The sequence below is a fragment of the Bubalus bubalis genome, chromosome 4 (assembly GCF_019923935.1).
Source record: "Bubalus bubalis isolate 160015118507 breed Murrah chromosome 4, NDDB_SH_1, whole genome shotgun sequence".
NCBI classification, from domain to species: Eukaryota; Metazoa; Chordata; class Mammalia; order Artiodactyla; family Bovidae; genus Bubalus; species Bubalus bubalis.
Window position 1 is genome coordinate 5,562,630 of NC_059160.1, and position 18,607 is coordinate 5,581,236.

At 45.0% G+C, this 18,607-nt stretch overlaps 1 protein-coding gene across 3 annotated transcripts in view; it reads left to right on the forward strand.

Moving 5' to 3' along the window:
- The window catches only part of EFCAB6 (EF-hand calcium binding domain 6), a 259,814-nt gene that overhangs the window by 112,317 nt on the left and 128,890 nt on the right, over positions 1-18,607 (forward strand). For all 3 annotated transcript variants that reach the window (XM_025282724.3, XM_025282725.3, XM_025282726.3), the window contains 5 exons: positions 693-800; positions 3,001-3,106; positions 12,332-12,499; positions 15,917-15,976; positions 16,071-16,231. In XM_025282724.3, coding sequence (XP_025138509.3) covers positions 693-800; positions 3,001-3,106; positions 12,332-12,499; positions 15,917-15,976; positions 16,071-16,231 — 603 coding nt within the window. The remainder of the gene's footprint in view (positions 1-692; positions 801-3,000; positions 3,107-12,331; positions 12,500-15,916; positions 15,977-16,070; positions 16,232-18,607) is intronic.

Here is an 18,607-nt window from a genome sequence, read left to right on the forward strand (position 1 = left end):
TCTCCCGCGCGTGGCCCAGTGAGATTCTCAGGAGATCCTCCGCGTTCTTTCCCTGCCGACTCTGAGAGTAAGCCAGCAGTCTTGCCAACACCCGCTCTGCCTGCCGCCATTTTCAGTCAACGGCTGAGCAGCTCGTCTCCCGTCTACACGATTTCTGTTCTCTGATACACGGGACCCTCCATGGCAGGAGCGCCCAGGTAGAACTCTTCTTCCCACAAGGCTTGAGATGTGGGTACACACTGTCTATCCTGCTTAAGGCTTGGGGGTCTCTCAGACATACCTAAAGCTTTTCACCCCAGATTTTCTCTCTTATTCCTCTATTTTCTGGACCTAGAACAGGAACATCTTGGGGCTTTTATTCTGCCTACCACTCCAATCGAACTCTTCAAATAATGAGTTTGAAAGAATGATTTCAGGAGCCTTAGAATTTTAATCAAAGCCCTTTGTTTCTCCCTTCAATGTATGCTGCTGCGGACAGAACTGGAGACATGGAGATGTACAGGCAGTGTGCTTTTTACTTGCTTTTAAGAAGTCAATTTGCAGTGTTATTTTACTAAACTATTTTGTTTACCTTATATACAAAATTTCATATAAATTCACTGCTGCCATTTTAGTTCAATAGTAAGCACCTAATCCATGCAGTGTTACAGAAAAAATTGTTTGAAATACTATCTTTGTTTTTTCTAATCCAGATTTGGACTTAAAACCACCACTAAAGTCAATTGGAAGCAATTTTTAACATCATTTTATGAACCTCAATATGAAGCTAGCAATAAAGCTCCCTTGACAAAAAGAAATAGGTATGTAAAAGAAAAAACCAAGGTGTGGTTACGCATATCATAATATGCAAAAGCTTAGAGAATATTCGAATTACTTTTTCTTCATTTATTGAATGACAAATTAGTCTTCATTGAATAATTAGACTTTTACATAATGATGTATAGCTTACAAAGTATTTTCCATATATTTTTCTTATTTAAAATTACCTTAAACTGTAAGGTAGGTATAATTATTATTCCAACTTCTAGATGGCAAAATAAGACATTAGGGGAGTCTTCACTAGATCACAGGCTTCATGAGTCATGGAGGCGGAATCGGAGCCTAAACGTCTGCAGACACCCCCTGCCAAGCGCGGTCTCCGAGCACTAAGTATCTCCTTGTAGAACTGGGTATAAACATGCAACTCTAAAATGCTATATGCAAAAGAGCAATGTATGCTAACTTGTTCTCCAGCCGCACTCTGCATGGCGCACATACTGTGGATTATTTGCCTTGAGTGCCGTTATTTTCACTTCCATTCTAATGTCTATTATAACTTGAGATTTACATTATCACATAAATTGTGGTGGGGGCCCCGAAACATAAAAAAACACTTAATAATATGACATTTTGGCGTTTAGACTTTCGCTCTAAGAACTATTTTGTTTGTGTTGATGTGTACCCTGTATTGATCGCCCTATATGAATCTTAAAGAAAAAAAAAACAGCCTTTATAACCTCAGCACATTCATTGAAAGCACTATGCTCTATTGTAAAGTGAAATATACCACAGGGTTAATTCCCATTTCACTAGGTCCAATCCCTGTCTCAGGGTTTGTGAATATTTAATGAACTGCCCTGGTCACCAGCCTTCCAGGTATTCAGAGCCCCTCGCCCCTCACCACACCCCACCCCCCATACATGCAGTTCTATGAGTTCATTTCTTAAGTGAAGTTACTTCTATCTCTTTATAGTTTTCTTGTCCCACAGCACCTTGCTGAGGACTGTACAAATTAACCTGTGAACTTTGTTTACTTTAAAAGAGTAGTTCTCAACTGGGGACCGTCTTGGCCCCCAAGGAGATATTTCGCAATGTATTGTCCCAGCTGGGGCAGGGGTGCTACCACTCTCCACTGGATGCAGCCTGGAGATGCGGCTAAACATCCCTCAGTGCACAGCACGGGACCTCCACCCCCTCTCCCCTCCTACCCCCGCAACAAAGAACTGTCCGGCCCCAGCGTCAATGGTACTGTGGGAGATAAAACTGGTGCAGACGTACCCATTCATGCCAGTGTTTGTGGTCTTCAGAAAAGCCAGGTTCCAAGTCATACGAAGAACTCAGACCCAGCATTTCTGCTACTTCCTATGTTCCGTAAAAGTGGTGGCAGGGGTGTGTGGGTTTGATTGTTCTTGTACAACTGGAAAAAGCTAAGATGGCTGTATAGATGCAGCAGTGAACTCCCCTAAATGATCTGAGAGATGTTCAGAGCCAGTCTGACTCACCACCATTCTTTATTTCGTGGGACATGTCAAACCGTCTAATTGAACCCTGAAAAGGGAGGCTGGCAAGTATATATTGCCAGGAGGTTCTTCAGCCTCCGCTGTGATCAGAATCCCCAGTGAAGTTGGCTCTGATCTCCCCAGTGGATGATCATGGGCCTCCAAGCATACATGCAGGCTGCTGGCCCTGATCTCGGGGGATGAAAGCAAAAGGCAAGTGAAGGAGACGGGTCTGATAACAGAGGTGGTCCTGGCGGTCACGGCCACTGTCAGCGGTGAGGGACAGCTTGTGAAGGTCGACGTCCTCAGTGATGATGTGGGCAAGTGGGCTGCAACACGCTGCCTCTACAAGGAGTACTGGTTTCAGCACTGATCTCAACAGTGATCAGTTTGTTCTCAACCATGATCTCAGCGTCTTTCCTGGTCTTTTTTTTGAGACCAAAGGCTTGAACTGGCCAGACGGCTGGCCACGACTATTCAGCAAGGGAAGGGGAGAGTGAAGGGGCTGCAAGACTAATTGGCGCCTGTGGGAACTGCATGCAAGCTGGCTCCCTGATTAGGTACCACGTTGACTGAGTGACAGATGGGCCCACACGAGCATGTGACGCTTTTTGGAAGAGGAGCCATCCAGAAATAAAGCGTTAGTATAGATGTTGTTAGGGTGATTTTCTTTCTTTTTTTTTGCATTAAGAACAAAGGTCAAGAACATAACCTTATTCCTGTCTGTCTCTTAATTTTGTAGCATCAACTTTAGAAATCAGGTTCACAAGGAAAACATTATCACGAAGTTATTTAGACATGAAGATCACGATTCATCGTTGAAGAAAGCACTGCTGCTCATCAAGTCTGTAAGATTTTGAAACTGGTGAAAAACTCACTGTTGTGAGGAAGGCTAACACTCAACAGGACCAATAAAAAAACTGTATACTCATTAATTTATCACTCAACAAATAATTTTGAGCTCCCATTATATGCTATGGGCTTCTCAGGTGGCTCAGTGGTAAAGAATCCGCCTGCAATGCAGGAGATGCAGGTTTGATTCCTGGGTGGGGAAGATTCTCTGGAGAAGGAAATGACAACCCACTGTAGTATTCTTGCCTGGGAAATCCCATGGACAGAAGAGCCTGGTGGGCTCCAGTCCACGGGCTTGCAAGAGTTGGACAGAACTTAGCGACTAAACCACCACCACCATTATATGCTGGCACTTCTTATGAGTGCTCAGGGATGCAAAGCCTGACCTCAAGAGCGGGGTCTAGTTGGGAAGATGGGGGACATAAAGTGTACTGCAGTGTAGCCAGGTGAATGCCGGGGGCTGAGAGCGACAGGTGTCAGGATTGTTAAGGATGGAGTGACTCATCACCATTACCTGTACAATTAAGGACTAACCTTGACCCGTCAAGCTTTCCTCCCATCCCCACGGGTTCATAACCAACTTGTAGCCCCGAATGGGAACATTTTCTTAGTCCCAGAATAGTCTGTTTAATTGCTTCCCTGTCCTGCAAAGGGAGGCTTGTCCATGATGTTGCTTTAAACATTAGCTCCTGCCCCCTTTCACGTTCATTTTAGAAAGCAGCATTTGGATGTCTTTGGTTCAGAGCCACGTGTCACACGTTAGTTATTTACTGAGCACATCCGATTACTGAATCTCTAGTAAATAACCAGGAGTGCAGTGAACTACTTTGCCTCAGGCTCAAACACAGAAGAGGAGTCCCCTGGCCTCCGGGTCCCCCGGCCAAGCCCGCCACCCTGGACAGTCTCCGCCGTGGGCCGGGCTCGGGGGAGGCTCCCAGGGCCTGGAGGAGGGCTGGAGGGTTCCGGTTTGCGCTCCGCTCTGGAGGCCGGAGCTGCACGCTTCTGTCCATCTAGAATGCCTCTGCACAGTGTGGATTCCGAGCTCTGGGTTCTGCTTTGTCCGGGGGGAGATGCTCTAGCTGGTGCGCCAGGCACAGTTCATCTTCACACCTACTTACCAGTTCTCTGAGAACGGCCAGGAATAGGGAACCCATTCTACATGCCAAGCTCTGCCTTCAATGATTTTTGTGGTGTCCACTCACTTTAGCCTCTCGATACCTCTGTCAGGCAGACACTGTCATTACCTTCAGTTATCCTTTTTGTTTTGCCCTCACTTGCTGAGGAAAGGAGGCTGGGGGTGAGTGCCCGGCCCGAGGCTCCCCCTGCTAGTGAGCGGTGGGGCTGAGATTGGAACCAGCTGCCCCCCAAGCTGGCGCACTTCCGCCTTGCACTGAGCCGCCCGCCAGCGCGCTGACCAGGCCACTGCTTTAAGATAAACAAAGGCTCCTGTGTGTTCACCCGCCTCAGCTTTTATTAGTATATTGAAGAAGTAATTTAATTAAAAACGGTGAAATCTTCACCTCCGCTAATGGAGGGCTGTAATAATGCTTACCGAGCCAAATCTCAGTGACTTAACAGTCCCTGAGGTACCTCTGGACAAATAGACTGATGAACGCACACAGGAGAAGGTGGGGAATTGAGTGTCCGCTCCGTGCCAGACGGAACCCACAGTGAATAAGGCGAAGTCCCCACTGCCGACGAGTTCGCCCTCCGGAGGACTGCAGGCGAGCCACAGCCATCATACCGAGACCACAGAGGTGGGGTTTCCAATGGGACCCCCGCCCCACGCCTGCCAATCATTGCCTGGGTCTTGGCCACATTCTGGGACCTGGTAGGAGAAGGAGAGCAGAGGGAAAGAGCCAGCAGTGGGCATGGAATGGCATTTGGCCACAGAGGACAGCCCTGGGAAGCAGGACCCACTCCTGCCGTAGAGAAGGATGCAGAATTGTTAGAAGACAGGCTTTCAGTCTGCTCCAAGTCACACCCAGCTGTGTGTGCTGCCTGAGTATGCCTCTGCCCTCGTGCTAAGTGGACTCCCTCACCCCACTGACTTATGCTGAAGTCAGGTGTGGCTCATGTTCTAGCCCGGAAACAGCTTGTGCCCTGCCTATTCATGTACTTCATTCTCAGCGTTGTCATCTGCAGCTCGCATGATTTTATGAGTAGAATTCCCAAAGAACCTTCCAAAAATTATTAAAATTAAACAAAAACAAAAACAAAAACAAAAAAAACACAAAAATTATTAGAATTCATCATAGAATTGAGAAGGTCATTGGATACAGGGTCAATATACAAAGATCAGTAATATTTCTATAAACTGCAATACGCAATTGGAAAAAGAAATTTTAAAATATTATTGCTAATAATCCTTAAAAAAACCCCAAATACCTAGAAATATATCTAACCAAAAATGTGCAAATCCTCTGTGTTGAAGACTTGGAAGATTGCTTGTGCACATAGCCGCCTGCTACAAACTCAGAGTGTGTAGAAGGAAGACATGCTTCTCAGCTCATTCTCTGAGTCTGATGTTACCTTAATACCAAAGCCAGATGAAGAGATCACAAGAAAAACCACAGACCAATATCCTTCATGAATATAGTTGCAAGAATTCTCAAAAATATTAGCAAACTGAACCTTGCAATGTGTAAAAAGGATTAGACGCTATGGCCACATGAGGTTCATCCCAGGATGGCAAGGTTGCTTTAACTTCCAAAAGATCAATTGCCATCACACAATATTAATAGAAACAAAGGACAGATCTGCATGACCATAAATGCAGAAAAAAAATTTTGAAAAATTCAACACTCATTCACGATAACAACTTTCAACCAACTAGGAATAGAAAGGAAATTCCCTAACCTGATAAAGGGCCTTTATGATAAACCCAAAGCTAACAGCATAGTTCGGCTTCCCTGATGGCTAGTAAAGGATTCGCCTGCCAATGCAAGAGGCTCAGGTTTGAAGGTAGGAAGGAATTGGTGATAGGTGATAGGTGATAGGTAGGAAGGATAGGTGAGAAGGAAATGGCAACCCACTCCAGCATTCTTGTCTGGGAAATCCCATGGACAGAGGAACCTGGCAGGCTATAGTCCATGGGGTTGCAAAAGAGTCTGTCGCAATTTAGTGACTAAACATTAACAGAACAGTTAATGACAAAAGACTGAATACTCCCCCCAAAATCAGGCTGTTGCTGCTGCTGCTAAGTCGCTTTAATCGTGCCCAACTCTGTGTGACCCCATAGACGGCAGCGCACCAGGCTCCCCCGTCCCTGGGATTTTCCAGGCAAGAACACTGGAGTGGGTTGCCATTTCCTTCTCCAATGAATGGAAGTGAAATGTGAAAGGGAAGTTGCTCAGTCGTGTCCAACTCTTTGTGACCCCATGAACTGCAGCCCACCAGGCTCCTCCATCCATGGGATTTTCCAGGCAAGAGTACTGGAGTAGGGTGCCATTGCCTTCTCCACCCAAAATCAAGAAAAACACAATAATGTCAGCTCTAGCTACTTCTTTCCAACATTATACTGAAGTTCTAGACGATGTAATCAGGAAAGAAAAGAAATAAAAGGCATACACGTTGGGAAGAAAAAAGGAAGACTGTCGTTAATCCCAGACTTGATCTTGTAATAGAAAATTCTAGGGAATGCACTTACACATGGACTGCTAGAACTAACAAATGAATCCATCAAGGTCACAGGATACAAGCTCCAGGTCCAAAAATCCATTACATTTCCATGAATTAGCAACGAACAATCTGAAAATAAACTTCAGTAAGCAATCCCATTCACAGCAGCATAAAAAGAATAAGAAACCTAGAAGTAAATTTAACAGAAGAAGGCCAGGTTTGTGTACTGAAAATTATAAAACACGGTAAAAAGGAAAAGAAGATGTAAATAAGTGAAGAGACATTTAATATTCATGGATTAGAACACTCAGTATTATTAAGGTGGCAGTTCTTTCCAGATTGATCTGTAGATTCAATGAAAGCCCATCAAAATTCCAGCTGGCTTTTTTTTTTTTTTTTTCAGAAATTGTAAATCTGATCTTAAAATTCATTTGGAAATGCAAAGGTTGCAGAAGAGCTAAAACAATTTTGGAAACAAAGAGTGACGTTAGAGTACTTAAACTTCCAGATTTTGAATCATAGGAAAAAGTTACAGTAATAAAGACAGGGTGGTACAGGCATGGGATAGACATTGATCAATGGAACATAACTGAGGGTATGGAAATAAACCCTCACACTGATGGTCAATTAGTTTTCAACCAATTCAGCAGGTGAAAGAATAATCTTTTCAACAAATGGTGCTGAGACAAGTGGGTATGCCAACAAAAGTCATATAGTCAAAGCTATGGTTTTCCAGTAGTCATGAACAGATGTGAGAGTTGGATGATAAATAAAGCTGAGGGCCAAAGAACTGATGTTTTCAAATTGTGGTGTTGAAGAAGAGCTCTTGAGAGTCCCTTGGACTACAAGGAGATCAAACCCGTCAATCCTAAAGGAACTCAACCCTGAATACTCATTGGAACGACTGATGCTAAAGCTGAAGCTCCAGTACTTTGGCTACCTGATGCGAAGAGCCAACTCTTGGAAAACACCCTGATGATGGGAAAGATTGAGGGCAGGAGGATAAGGGGTTGACAGAAGATGAGACGGTTGGATGACATCACTGACTCAATGGGCGTGAGTTTGAGCAAATTCTGGTGGATAGTGAAGGACAGGGAAGCCTGGAGTGCTGCAGTCCATGGGGTCGCAAAGATTCTGTCACGACTTAGTGACTAAGCAATGCAAAAAGATGAAGTTAGACCTTTTCTTTACATTATATACAAAAATTAACTGAAAATGGACCATAAACCTAAATGTAAGAGCTAAAACAGTAAAAGTCTTTGAAGAAGACATATGTGTGATTCTTTGTGATCTTGTGTTAGGCAAAGATTTTTATAGATGTGATACTAAAAGCATGATCCATAAAACAACAAAATGTATAAATTGGACTAATTTAGAATTAAAAGCTTTTGTTCTTCAGAGGATACCATTAAGGAGGTGAAAAGACAAACCACAAACTGGGAGAAAACGTATGCAAATTCTATATCTGGTAAAGGACTTACATCTAGAATATATGAGAACTCTTAGAACTCAATAAGAAGACTACCCAATTTTTAAAATGGACAAGATTTTAACAGACATTTCACCAAAGAATATATGGGAATACCCAGCTAACACAGGAAGAGGAGCTCAACATTGTTAGTCCTCAGGGAAATGCAAATCAATAGGGCGGTGAGAGACCACCTCACACGCCCTGGAGTGGCTGCTGACAGCAAGACAGAGAACACTAAGTGCTGGTGGTGCCGTGGACATGGCACTTACACCCCCGGTGGGACCATACAATGGTACAACTGCTGCAGAAAGCAACATGTCATTTCTTAACAGTTTAAAACAAATGACCACATGACCCAGGGATTCCACTCCTAGATACTTCTGCCCAAGAGAAATAAAAACACATGTCCACACAAAGGCTTGTGTGCAAGAGTCCACAGTAACATTATTCCTCGTTTCCAAACTGGAAACAGTCCAAATGTTCATCAACTTACGATCATACAAAATGTGCCGTATCATACAACGGAATAGTAGTAACCAGAATAAAAAGGAACAAAATACCGATCCATGCAACATCACGGATGAGCCTCACAAACATTATACCTGTTGAAAGAAGGCAGATGAAAGGTGCATACAGACAAAATGTTGTATGAGTCTATTTACATGAAATGTCCAGAAAAAAAGCAAATATGTATAGAGATAGAAACTAGATTAGTCCCTTAGGATAGGGTGGAAATGCAGAGTGACAGCAAATGGGCACAAGGTTTCTTGGGTGTGATGAAAACACTCGAATTAGAGAGTGATAATGGTTGATTTTAGAGCCAACACCCAAAAAGATGTCCTTTTCATTATAGGGGTCTGGAATGCAAAAGCAGAAAGTCAAGAAGCACCTGGGGCAACAGGCAAATTTGGCCTAGGAATACAGAATGAAGCAGGACAAAAGCTAATAGAGTTTTGCCCAGAGAACACACTGGTCATAGCAAACACCCTCTTTCAACAACACAAGAGAAATGGAGATGACATCACGAGATGGTCAACACCGAAATCAGATTGATTATATTCTTTGCAGCCAAAGATGGAGAAGCTCTATACAGTCAGCAAAAACAAGACCGGGAGCTGACTGTGGCTCAGATTATGAACTCCTTATTGCCAAATTCAGGATTAAATTGAAGAAAGTAGGGGAAACCACTAGACCATTCAGGTATGACCTAAATCAAATCCCTTATGATTATACAGTGGAAGTGAGAAATAGATTTAATTGACTAGATCTGATAGATAGAGTGCCTAATGAACTATGAACTGAGGTTTGTGACATTGTACAGGAGATAGGGATCAAGACCATCCCCATGGAAAAGAAAAGCAAAAAAGCAAAATGGCTGTCTGGGGAGGCCTTACAAATAGCTGTGAAAAGAAGAGAAGTGAAAAGCAAAGGAGAAAAGGAAAGATATAAGCATCTGAATGCAGAGTTCCAAAGAATAGCAAGAAGAGATAAGAAAGGCTTCCTCAGTGATCAACGCAAAGAAATAGAGGAAAACAACAGAATGGGAAAGACTAGAGATCTCATCAAGAAAATTAGAGATACCAAGGGAACATTTCATGCAAAGATGGGCTCGATAAAGGACAGAAATGGTATGGACCTAACAGAAGCAGAAGATATTAAGAAGAGATGGCAAGAATACACAGAATAACTGTACAAAAAAGATCTTCACGACCAAGATAATCATGAGTGATGGTGTGATCACTCATCTAGAGCCAGACATCCTGGAATGTGAAGTCAAGTGGGCCTTAGAAAGCATCACTATGAACGAAGCTACTGGAGGTGATGGAATTCCAGTTGAGCTATTTCAAATCCTGAAAGATGATACGGTGAAAATGCTGCACTCAATATGCCAGCAAATTTGGAAAACTCACCAGTGGCCACAGGACTGGAAAAGGTCAGTTTTCATTCCAATCCCAAAGAAAGGCAATGCCAAAGAATACTCAAAACTACCACACAATTGCATTCATCTCACACTCTAGTAAAGTAATGCTCAAAATTCTCCAAGCCAGGCTTCAGCAATATGTGAACCATGAACTTCCAGATGTTCAAGCTGGTTATTGAAAAGGCAGAGGAAACAGAGATCAAATTGCCAACATCCACTGGATCATCAAAAAAGCAAGACAGTTCCAGAAAAGCATCTATTTCTGCTTTATGGACTATGTCAAAGCCTTTGACTGTGTGGATCACAATAAACTGTGGAAAATTCTGAAAGAGATGGGAATACCAGACCACCTGACCTGCCTCTTGAGAAACCTATATTCAGGTCAGGAAGCAACAGTTAGAACTGGACATGGAACAACAGACTGGTTCCAAATAGGAAAAGGAGTATGTCAAGGCTGTATATTGTCACCTGCTTATTTAACTTCTATGCAGAGTACATCATGAGAAATGCTGGGCTGGAAGAGGCACAAGCTGGAATCAAGATTGCTGGGAGAAATAGCAATAACCTCAGATATGCAGATGATACCACCATTATGGCAGAAAGTGAAGAGGAACTAAAAAGCCTCTTGATGAAAGTGAAAGAGGAGAGTGAAAACGTGGGCTTAAGCTCAACATTCAGAAAACTAAGATCATGGCTTCTGGTCCCATCACTTCATGGGAAATAGATGGGGAAACAGTGAAAACAATGTCAGACTTTATTTTGGGGGCTCCAAAATCACTGCAGATGGTGACTGCAGCCATGAAATTAAAAGAGGTTTACTCCTTGGAAGGAAAGTTATGACCAACCTAGGCAGCATATTGAAAAGCAGAGACATTACTTTGCCAACAAAGGTCCGTCTAGTCAAGGCTATGGTTTTTCCAGTGGTCATGTATGGATGTGAGAGTTGGACTGTGAAGAAAGCTGAGCGCCGAAGAATTGATGCTTTTGAACTGTGGTGTTGGAGAAGACTCTTGAGAGTCCCTTGGACTGCAAGGTGATCGAACCAGTGCATCCTAAAGGAGATCAGCCCTGGGTGTTCTTTGGAAGGACTGATGCTAAAGCTGAAACTCCAGTACTTTGGCCACCTCGTGTGAAGAGTTGACTCATTGGAAAAGACTCTGATGCTGGGAGGGATTGGGGGCAGGAGGAGAAGGGGACGACAGAGGATGAGATGGCTGGATGGCATCACCGACTCAATGAGAATGAGTTTGAGTGAACTCCGGGAGTTGGTGATGGACAGGGAGGCCTGGCATGCTGCGATTCATGGGGTCGCAAAGAGTCGGACATGACTGAGCGACTGAACTGAATGGTTGATTATTGAAAATCATAAATATTAGTTGTCGACGACTCCTACTTGAACATTAAACAATGGTCACTCCCCCACCAAAAAGTACCCTGAACATACCGTCTAAATTACTTAATTTTCTCCAAGAAAACCTGTCCTTTTCACGTTTTGGACCCTAAGTTTGCGGTTGTCTTTCATACACCGCTGCATCACTTAGTCTTTGAGCACATTAATATTCACAATATCTCTTTATGAAGAGATAGGGTCCTTTATTTCCCCTGCCTTTCCAGTAAATAGTTTCTCTCAATTTTGATATTCAATTTACTTATTGGTAATTTTTTATTCTGGGAGAAGAAGTTTGCCTCTCAGTATTATGCTCATAACATGTTTTCTTTATGGTGCGTGGCTGAAATTTTTCTCGCTAAGTAATTGTCCATTTATGTAATTGACGAGGTTGGTGGTAGTGCAAACAAGCATAATTAACATTCTTAGTAAATTGGCAAGTTGTAATTGAATTTCCAGGAAATGCTATGCCCGGTGTGGCTGAGCGGCAGGGTCCTCAGGTGGGTTAGGGCAGGAAAAGCTGTTTGGCTTCTGAGACCAGGAGCATTCAGCCTGTCCCGGGGAGAGGGTCAGCCTCTTTGTTGCCACATCCTGACGAAGAACATCGTAGCAACGGCACTGGCAAAGTTCTAGATTCCCTCCCCCGACTGCTCTTGGCACGTGGGTTATACACTGAGCATCAGCTGAGGTTTTCGTATTTCAGATCACAATTCTATTTGGCCCCAAATCTTGATTTATTAAGTGCTGCCCAATACATGTCATGCTTTTCCTTCCTTTTTTTCTTCTTTTAAAAAATTTCCTTATAATATTTTCATGCTCAGAAACCTGACGGACAGATAACAGGGCAAGAACTGCAACGCATTCTAAATTGCATGGTGGTAAAAATAAGTGATTCAGAATTCAGGGAACTAATGCGAATACTTGACCCTGGGTGCACCGGATGTGTCAACGCCAGCAGGTTGACTGAGCTAATTGAAGACAGCCCCAAGGTGAGTTTTGCCACAACTTCACGTTTGCTTTTCTGTTTACGGTAGGAAACTTAAGTGTTGTTCGTGAAATAAGAGATGCAGGTGAGATATGGTTTAAATAGCTGAATGCACATTTTCCACCAGAGTTAATTTTAATTTTAAGTAAGAGTTGTGTTTAAAAGCTGTTTGATTTTAACTTTTAGTTTCTAAACCTGGATTCAATCCCTGGGTTGGGAAGATCCCTTGAAGAAGGGAAAGGCTACCCACTCCAGTATTCTGGCCTGGAGAATTCCGTGGGCTACAGTCCATGGGGTCGCAGAGAGTCAGACACAACTGAGCAACTTTCACTTTTCTAAATCTCACTGAAGGATGAACTTTGACATTTCCAAAAACCTTTCCTTGAATGGCAGCACTTGATACACCAGATATAACTCCTTTTCACAGCATTTCGATAGCGCTGCTAGAACCTGCCTGCCCATGCGGGAGATGTAAGAGATGCAGTTTCAATCCCTGGGTCGGGAAGATCCCCCTGGAGGAGGGCAAGGCAACCTATTCCAGTATTCTTGCCTGGAGCATCCCATGGACAGAGGAGCCTGGCGAACTACAGTCTATGGGGTCACAGAGAGTCAGACTTGACTGAAGCGACTTAGCATGAATGCATTTGAAATAAAACAAAACAACTGCTTATTGCCTCTAGTGGCAAACACTTTTGGTATTTATTTCTTTTGGTTGAAAAGTTGATACTTTTGTTATTATTAATGCTTCTATTAAATCCTTCTATTAAAGCTAACTTTAATAGCTATTTAGCATTTTAAAATTTTAAGGACTTTGAAAAAATCGTATTAGTTTCAGATAATGCATGCCATGGACATTAGCAGAGTCTCATTGAAATGTTTGTTAAAGATTTCTTTTTACCAGGTACAGGTTAGCTTTTGGTTTAAATATTATGGTTTGTGTGCATTCATGGTAAGTTGCTTCAGTTGTGTCTGACTCTTTGGGAACCCATGGACTCCTGTGACCACCAGCCTCCTCTGCCCATGGGATTCTCCAGGCAGGAACACTGGAGTGGGTTGCCATGCCCTCCTCCAGAGGATCTTCCTGACCCAGAGATTGAACCCACATCTCTTACATCTCCTGCACTGGCAGGCGGGGTCTTTACTACTAGTGCCGCCTGGGAAGCCCACCTTGTGCACATCCTAACCCACGTCACTGGGTCCTTCTTGAGCTTTTCAGAAGTGAGTCCCAGAGTCCTTTCACCTGCAGAAACAGAGAACTGCAGCTTCTCCAGAGTTCCCCGGTGGGACGCAGACTGTGGCAGCTTTTGTGCATCATCGCCTCTGCCCATCACCACATCTCTGCACATTTTTGTTGTTCAGTTGCTCAGTCATGTATGAGTCTTTTTGACCCCATGGACTGTAGCACGCCAGGCTTCCCTGTCCCTTACCATCTCCTGAAGCTTGCTCAAACTCATGTCCATTCAGTTAGTGATGCCATGCAACCATCTCGTCCTCTGTTGCCCCCTTCTCCTCCTGTCCTCAATCTTTCCCAGCATTTGGGTCTTTTCCAGTGAGTTGGCTCTTCCCATCAGGTGGTCAAATTATTGGGACTTCAGCTGTAGCATCAGTCCTTCCAATGAATATTCAGGGATGATTTCTTTTAGGATTGACTGCATGTAGCCATCCTTTTTCTTCTTTCTTTTTTAATCAAATCCAATTTTTTTCTTTAAAAACAAAACTGTAGACATGTGAGAGTGTGCTTTCCACGTGGCCAGCATCGTGGTCAAGGCCTGCTCTAGATCAGACCCTGTCCGCCTCCGGGCTTGCAGTCCTCTAACGACTGTAGCCTCGTAGATAAAGCAGAATGTCCCAGCGTGGTTGACGGAGTGCCTTGTGGTCCAGCCTGGCCACCTCTCACGGGGTCTCCTCGCCATCTTCTGGTCCTCGGCCTCCCCCGGCTCCCTCCACCAACCTCAGCATCGCAACTCCTGCCAGGATCCCCTTCCCACTCCCTCATCCAGGGCCCTTCAGTAGGTCTCAGCCTTCCCAGCGATCCCCCGGAGCCCTCTGATGAAGCCAACCTGCAGTCGTCAGCCTCACACGCCTGTTCCAGCCACGGGGTCACATTTGTATCATGACGCTGTCGTGCCTCTCGGAAGGCGGGGACTCCTCGGTTTTCACCGCCAGTGGCACCCTCAAGCATAGTCCAGTGCTAGGCGCCCTCACAAAGCAGTGTGCTGAGTGAATGTTAACATAAACAAATGGATTAGAAACATTGGAACCCAGAGATGTGCAGATAGAGAAAATTAAGATCACCGCTAATTCTCACATGGAGGAATTGTGTTACGTTTTTACTCACTCTTGCGTGTTCTTCCAAACCTTTATACCTTTATACACACACACACTACTTTTTGCAGCTTCATTGACATATAATTGATATATAAAAGTACACAATTTAATATACAGTATACAATTTGATGAGCTGGACATATGTATATATATATTTTTTTCATATATGATATCTATTTTATTTTAAAATGAGATATGTAATTAGTGACTTTTAAATTTATCATCAGTTAACATATTGTTAACCCTTCAGTTCAGTTCAGTCACTCAGTCGTGTCCAACTCTCTGTGACCCCATGAATCGCAGCACGCCAGGCTTCCCTGTCCATCACCAACTCCCGGAGTTCACCCAAACCCACGTCCATCGAGTCGGTGATGCCATCCAGCCATCTTATCCTCTGTAGTCCCCTTTTCCTCTTGCCCCCAATTCCTCCCAGCATCACAGTCTTTTCCAATGAGTCAACTCTTCGCATGAGGTGGCCAAAGTACTGGAGTTTCAGCTTTAGCATCAGTCCTTCCAAAGAACACCCAGGGCTGATCTCCTTTAGGATGGACTGGTTGGATCTCCTTGCAGTCCAAGGGACTCTCAAGAGTCTTCTCCAACACCACAGTTCAAAAGCATCAATCCTTCGGCGCTCAGCTTTCTTCACAGTCCAACTCTCACATCCATACATGACCACTGGAAAAACCATAGCCTTGACTAGACGGACCTTTGTTGGCAAAGTAATGTCTCTGCTTTTTAATATGCTATCTAGGTTGGTCATAACTTTTCTTCCAAGGATTAGTGTCAGTAAAAATTCTGCTATGTAATATTAAAAGATACAGAGTATTCCCCATTGTTATAATCTAGGTGTTCATTATTTACTTTCTAGGTGATGGATTTTTTTCACGTTTGTTGTACTTTTTAAAATAAGCACAAGTTGAATGTTGTTGTCCTCATTTCCAGGCGGGGGCTGGTGGGCAGACACACCTGCTCAAGGCCTAAACTCTTGGTGAGTCAGGGACAGAACTGAGAGCCCAGAGTCCGTCTGCCTCCTAAGCTCCCACTGCCTTTATGAGAGACTTGTATTTATACACATTTTCTGTTTCCCAATCAGCTGCACAAAATACCTGCCTATAAAGACACCAAGATGCCTCTCTTCCTGGCTTGGGATTCAGTAAGTAGCGCTTCCCTGTGTGGCCCCAGGGTGCTACCTCCGACCCCAGGTTACAAACATGCAACTTGGTAAATATCATTTTGTTTCCTGGTAGGTGGAAGAAATTATTCATGACTCGATTGCTAAGAATCTGTCAGCTTTCTGTAATATGCTGCGGTCATATGACCTCGGAGACACAGGACTCATTGGGCGAAATAATTTCAAGAAAATCATGCGTGTATTCTGCCCATTTTTAACAACTGAACATTTAGTAAAGTAAGTTTTCAGGTAACAGAATTAGTTCATGTCACATTTTCCTTAAAGTCTGTTTGATAATTCTAAGCCTTTTTCTACGTGTTTTCTGCCATGTTAGTAGATAGGGCTGGCAATAGCTTCTAGTTATTGAGCCTGTGCTAACGAAGCCTTGAACGCTGGTTGAGAACCTGGCACATATACTATATGATGAGTCCTCGCCACAAGTGCGTAAGGTTGCGTTACACCTCCTTTTCCTGAGTAAGGAGATGGAGGCCTGAAGAAGTTCAGTGAGTCCTTGGAGACACACGGGAGTGAGCCCTGGCGCCTGGGTCCCATCCTGGTCGCCATGACTCCTGTGGTCTTACTCTTCATACTGTTTACCTCCTGGGGCGTCTGGCTGTGACCAACCAGCCCATAAATGGTAGCCTGATTTATAGTTTATATATATGATTTATAGTTCATTTTAGTTTAAAACTTACTTTGTGGTAGCTGAGCCGAAGCTGGAGGGGACAGGGATATTAGAGAAAGAAAAGAAGGGTGTCCTGAAGGCTCCATGGGTCCTTCCTGGCGTCTGTTCCACCTTGCAGGTGGAGGGGCTGCCCCCTGCAGTGTTCCCTCACTGCAGATGACCTTGACAACCTGCAGGCTGGAGCGGGACTCAGGCGGGATGGCGCCTTCCACAGGCCACCCTCAGAAACAGGCGGCCAGTGTTCCCCAGGGTGTGGGCAGCGATCTGGGAGATTCCTGTAGGAGGAAATCCCCAGGGTGTGGGCAGCGATCTGGGAGAGTCCTGTAGGAGGAAATCCCCAGGGTGTGGGCAGCGATCTGGGAGAGTCCTGTAGGAGGAAATCCCCAGGGTGTGGGCAGCGATCTGGGAGATCCCTGTTGGAGGAAATCCCCAGGGTGTGGGCAGCGATCTGGGAGAGTCCTGTAGGAGGAAATCCCCAGGGTGTGGGCAGCGATCTGGGAGATTCCTGTAGGAGGAAATCCCCAGGGTGTGGGCAGTGATCTGGGAGAGTCCTGTAGGAGGAAATCCCCAGGGTGTGGGCAGCGATCTGGGAGATCCCTGTTGGAGGAAATCCCCAGGGTGTGGGCAGTGATCTGGGAGATCCCTGTTGGAGGAAATCCCCAGGGTGTGGGCAGTGATCTGGGAGATCCCTATAGGAGGAAATCCCCAGGGTGTGGGCAGCGATCTGGGAGAGTCCTGTAGGAGGAAATCCCCAGGGTGTGGGCAGCGATCTAGGAGATCCTGTAGGAGGAGATTCAGTGCATCACAAGGATGCTCTGTCAGCCCTTCCAAATGGGATGTTAAAAGTCTTATTTTTTTACTTTGCTTCATATTACATTGGTTTAAAGTGAACCAATTGTTGGCCTCTCAAGTCTCCTTTCTGTGAACACTCATAGCCCCTTTTCCCCGTGGCTTATAAGAAGTGGGAGCAAGGCTTTCCCCATCAGGAGGGGCTTTTGAGAGCTTGGTGTGCTGGGCCAGCTGTTTGCATCCATCCAGTTTACAAAACTCTTGGAGGAAGATCTGTTTGCTTGGGGGGGGGGGCAGGAAGAAACAAAGCAAAGGGGAGAAGCAGGTGACAGCAAGTCCAGAGGCTGTTCTGGAGGAGCTCAGGGAGGGGCGAGGGCCTGGGCTGGGCAGCGGGCGGAGGCGGAGGCCACGTGGATGTCCGTGTCTGCAGGGCTGGCTTGTGACTGTGCTGTGTGCTCAGTCCCAGGGAAGAGGGGGAGAGAGAGAGAGAGAGAGAGAGAGAGAGAGAGAGAGGGAGAGTGAGGGAGAGGGAGAGAGGGAGAGGAGCCCAGGACTGGCCAGGTGGTTCAGTTGTTCTTCCACTTGGTCTGCCACTCAGTGAGTGTTGCATGAGTCTCCTGCATCTGGCCATCCTGTTATATCAATAAAAAAAAGTGAAGTTGCTCAGTCGTGTCCAACTATTTGCGACCCCACCAGGCTCCTCCATCCATGGAATTTTCCAAGCAAGAGTACTGGAGTGGGTTGCCATTTCCTTCTCCAGAGGATCTTCCCGACCCAGGGATTGAATCTGGGTCTCCTGCATTGCAGGCAGACGCTTTACCATCTGAGCCACCAGAGAAGCCCCTGTTATATCAATCAGTTCAGTTCAGTTCAGTCGCTCAGTCGTGTCCAACTCTGCGACCCCATGAACTGCAGCACGCCAGGCCTCCCTGTCCATCACCAACTCCCAGAGTCCACCCAAACCCATGTCCATTGTGTCAGTGATGCCATCCAACCATTTCATCCTCTGTCGTCCCCTTCTCCTCCTGTCCTCAATCCCTCCCAGCATCAGGGTCTTTTCCAATGAGTCAGCTCTTTGCATCAGGTGGCCAAAGTATTGGAGTTTCAGCTTCAACATCAGTCCTTCCAAAGAACACTCA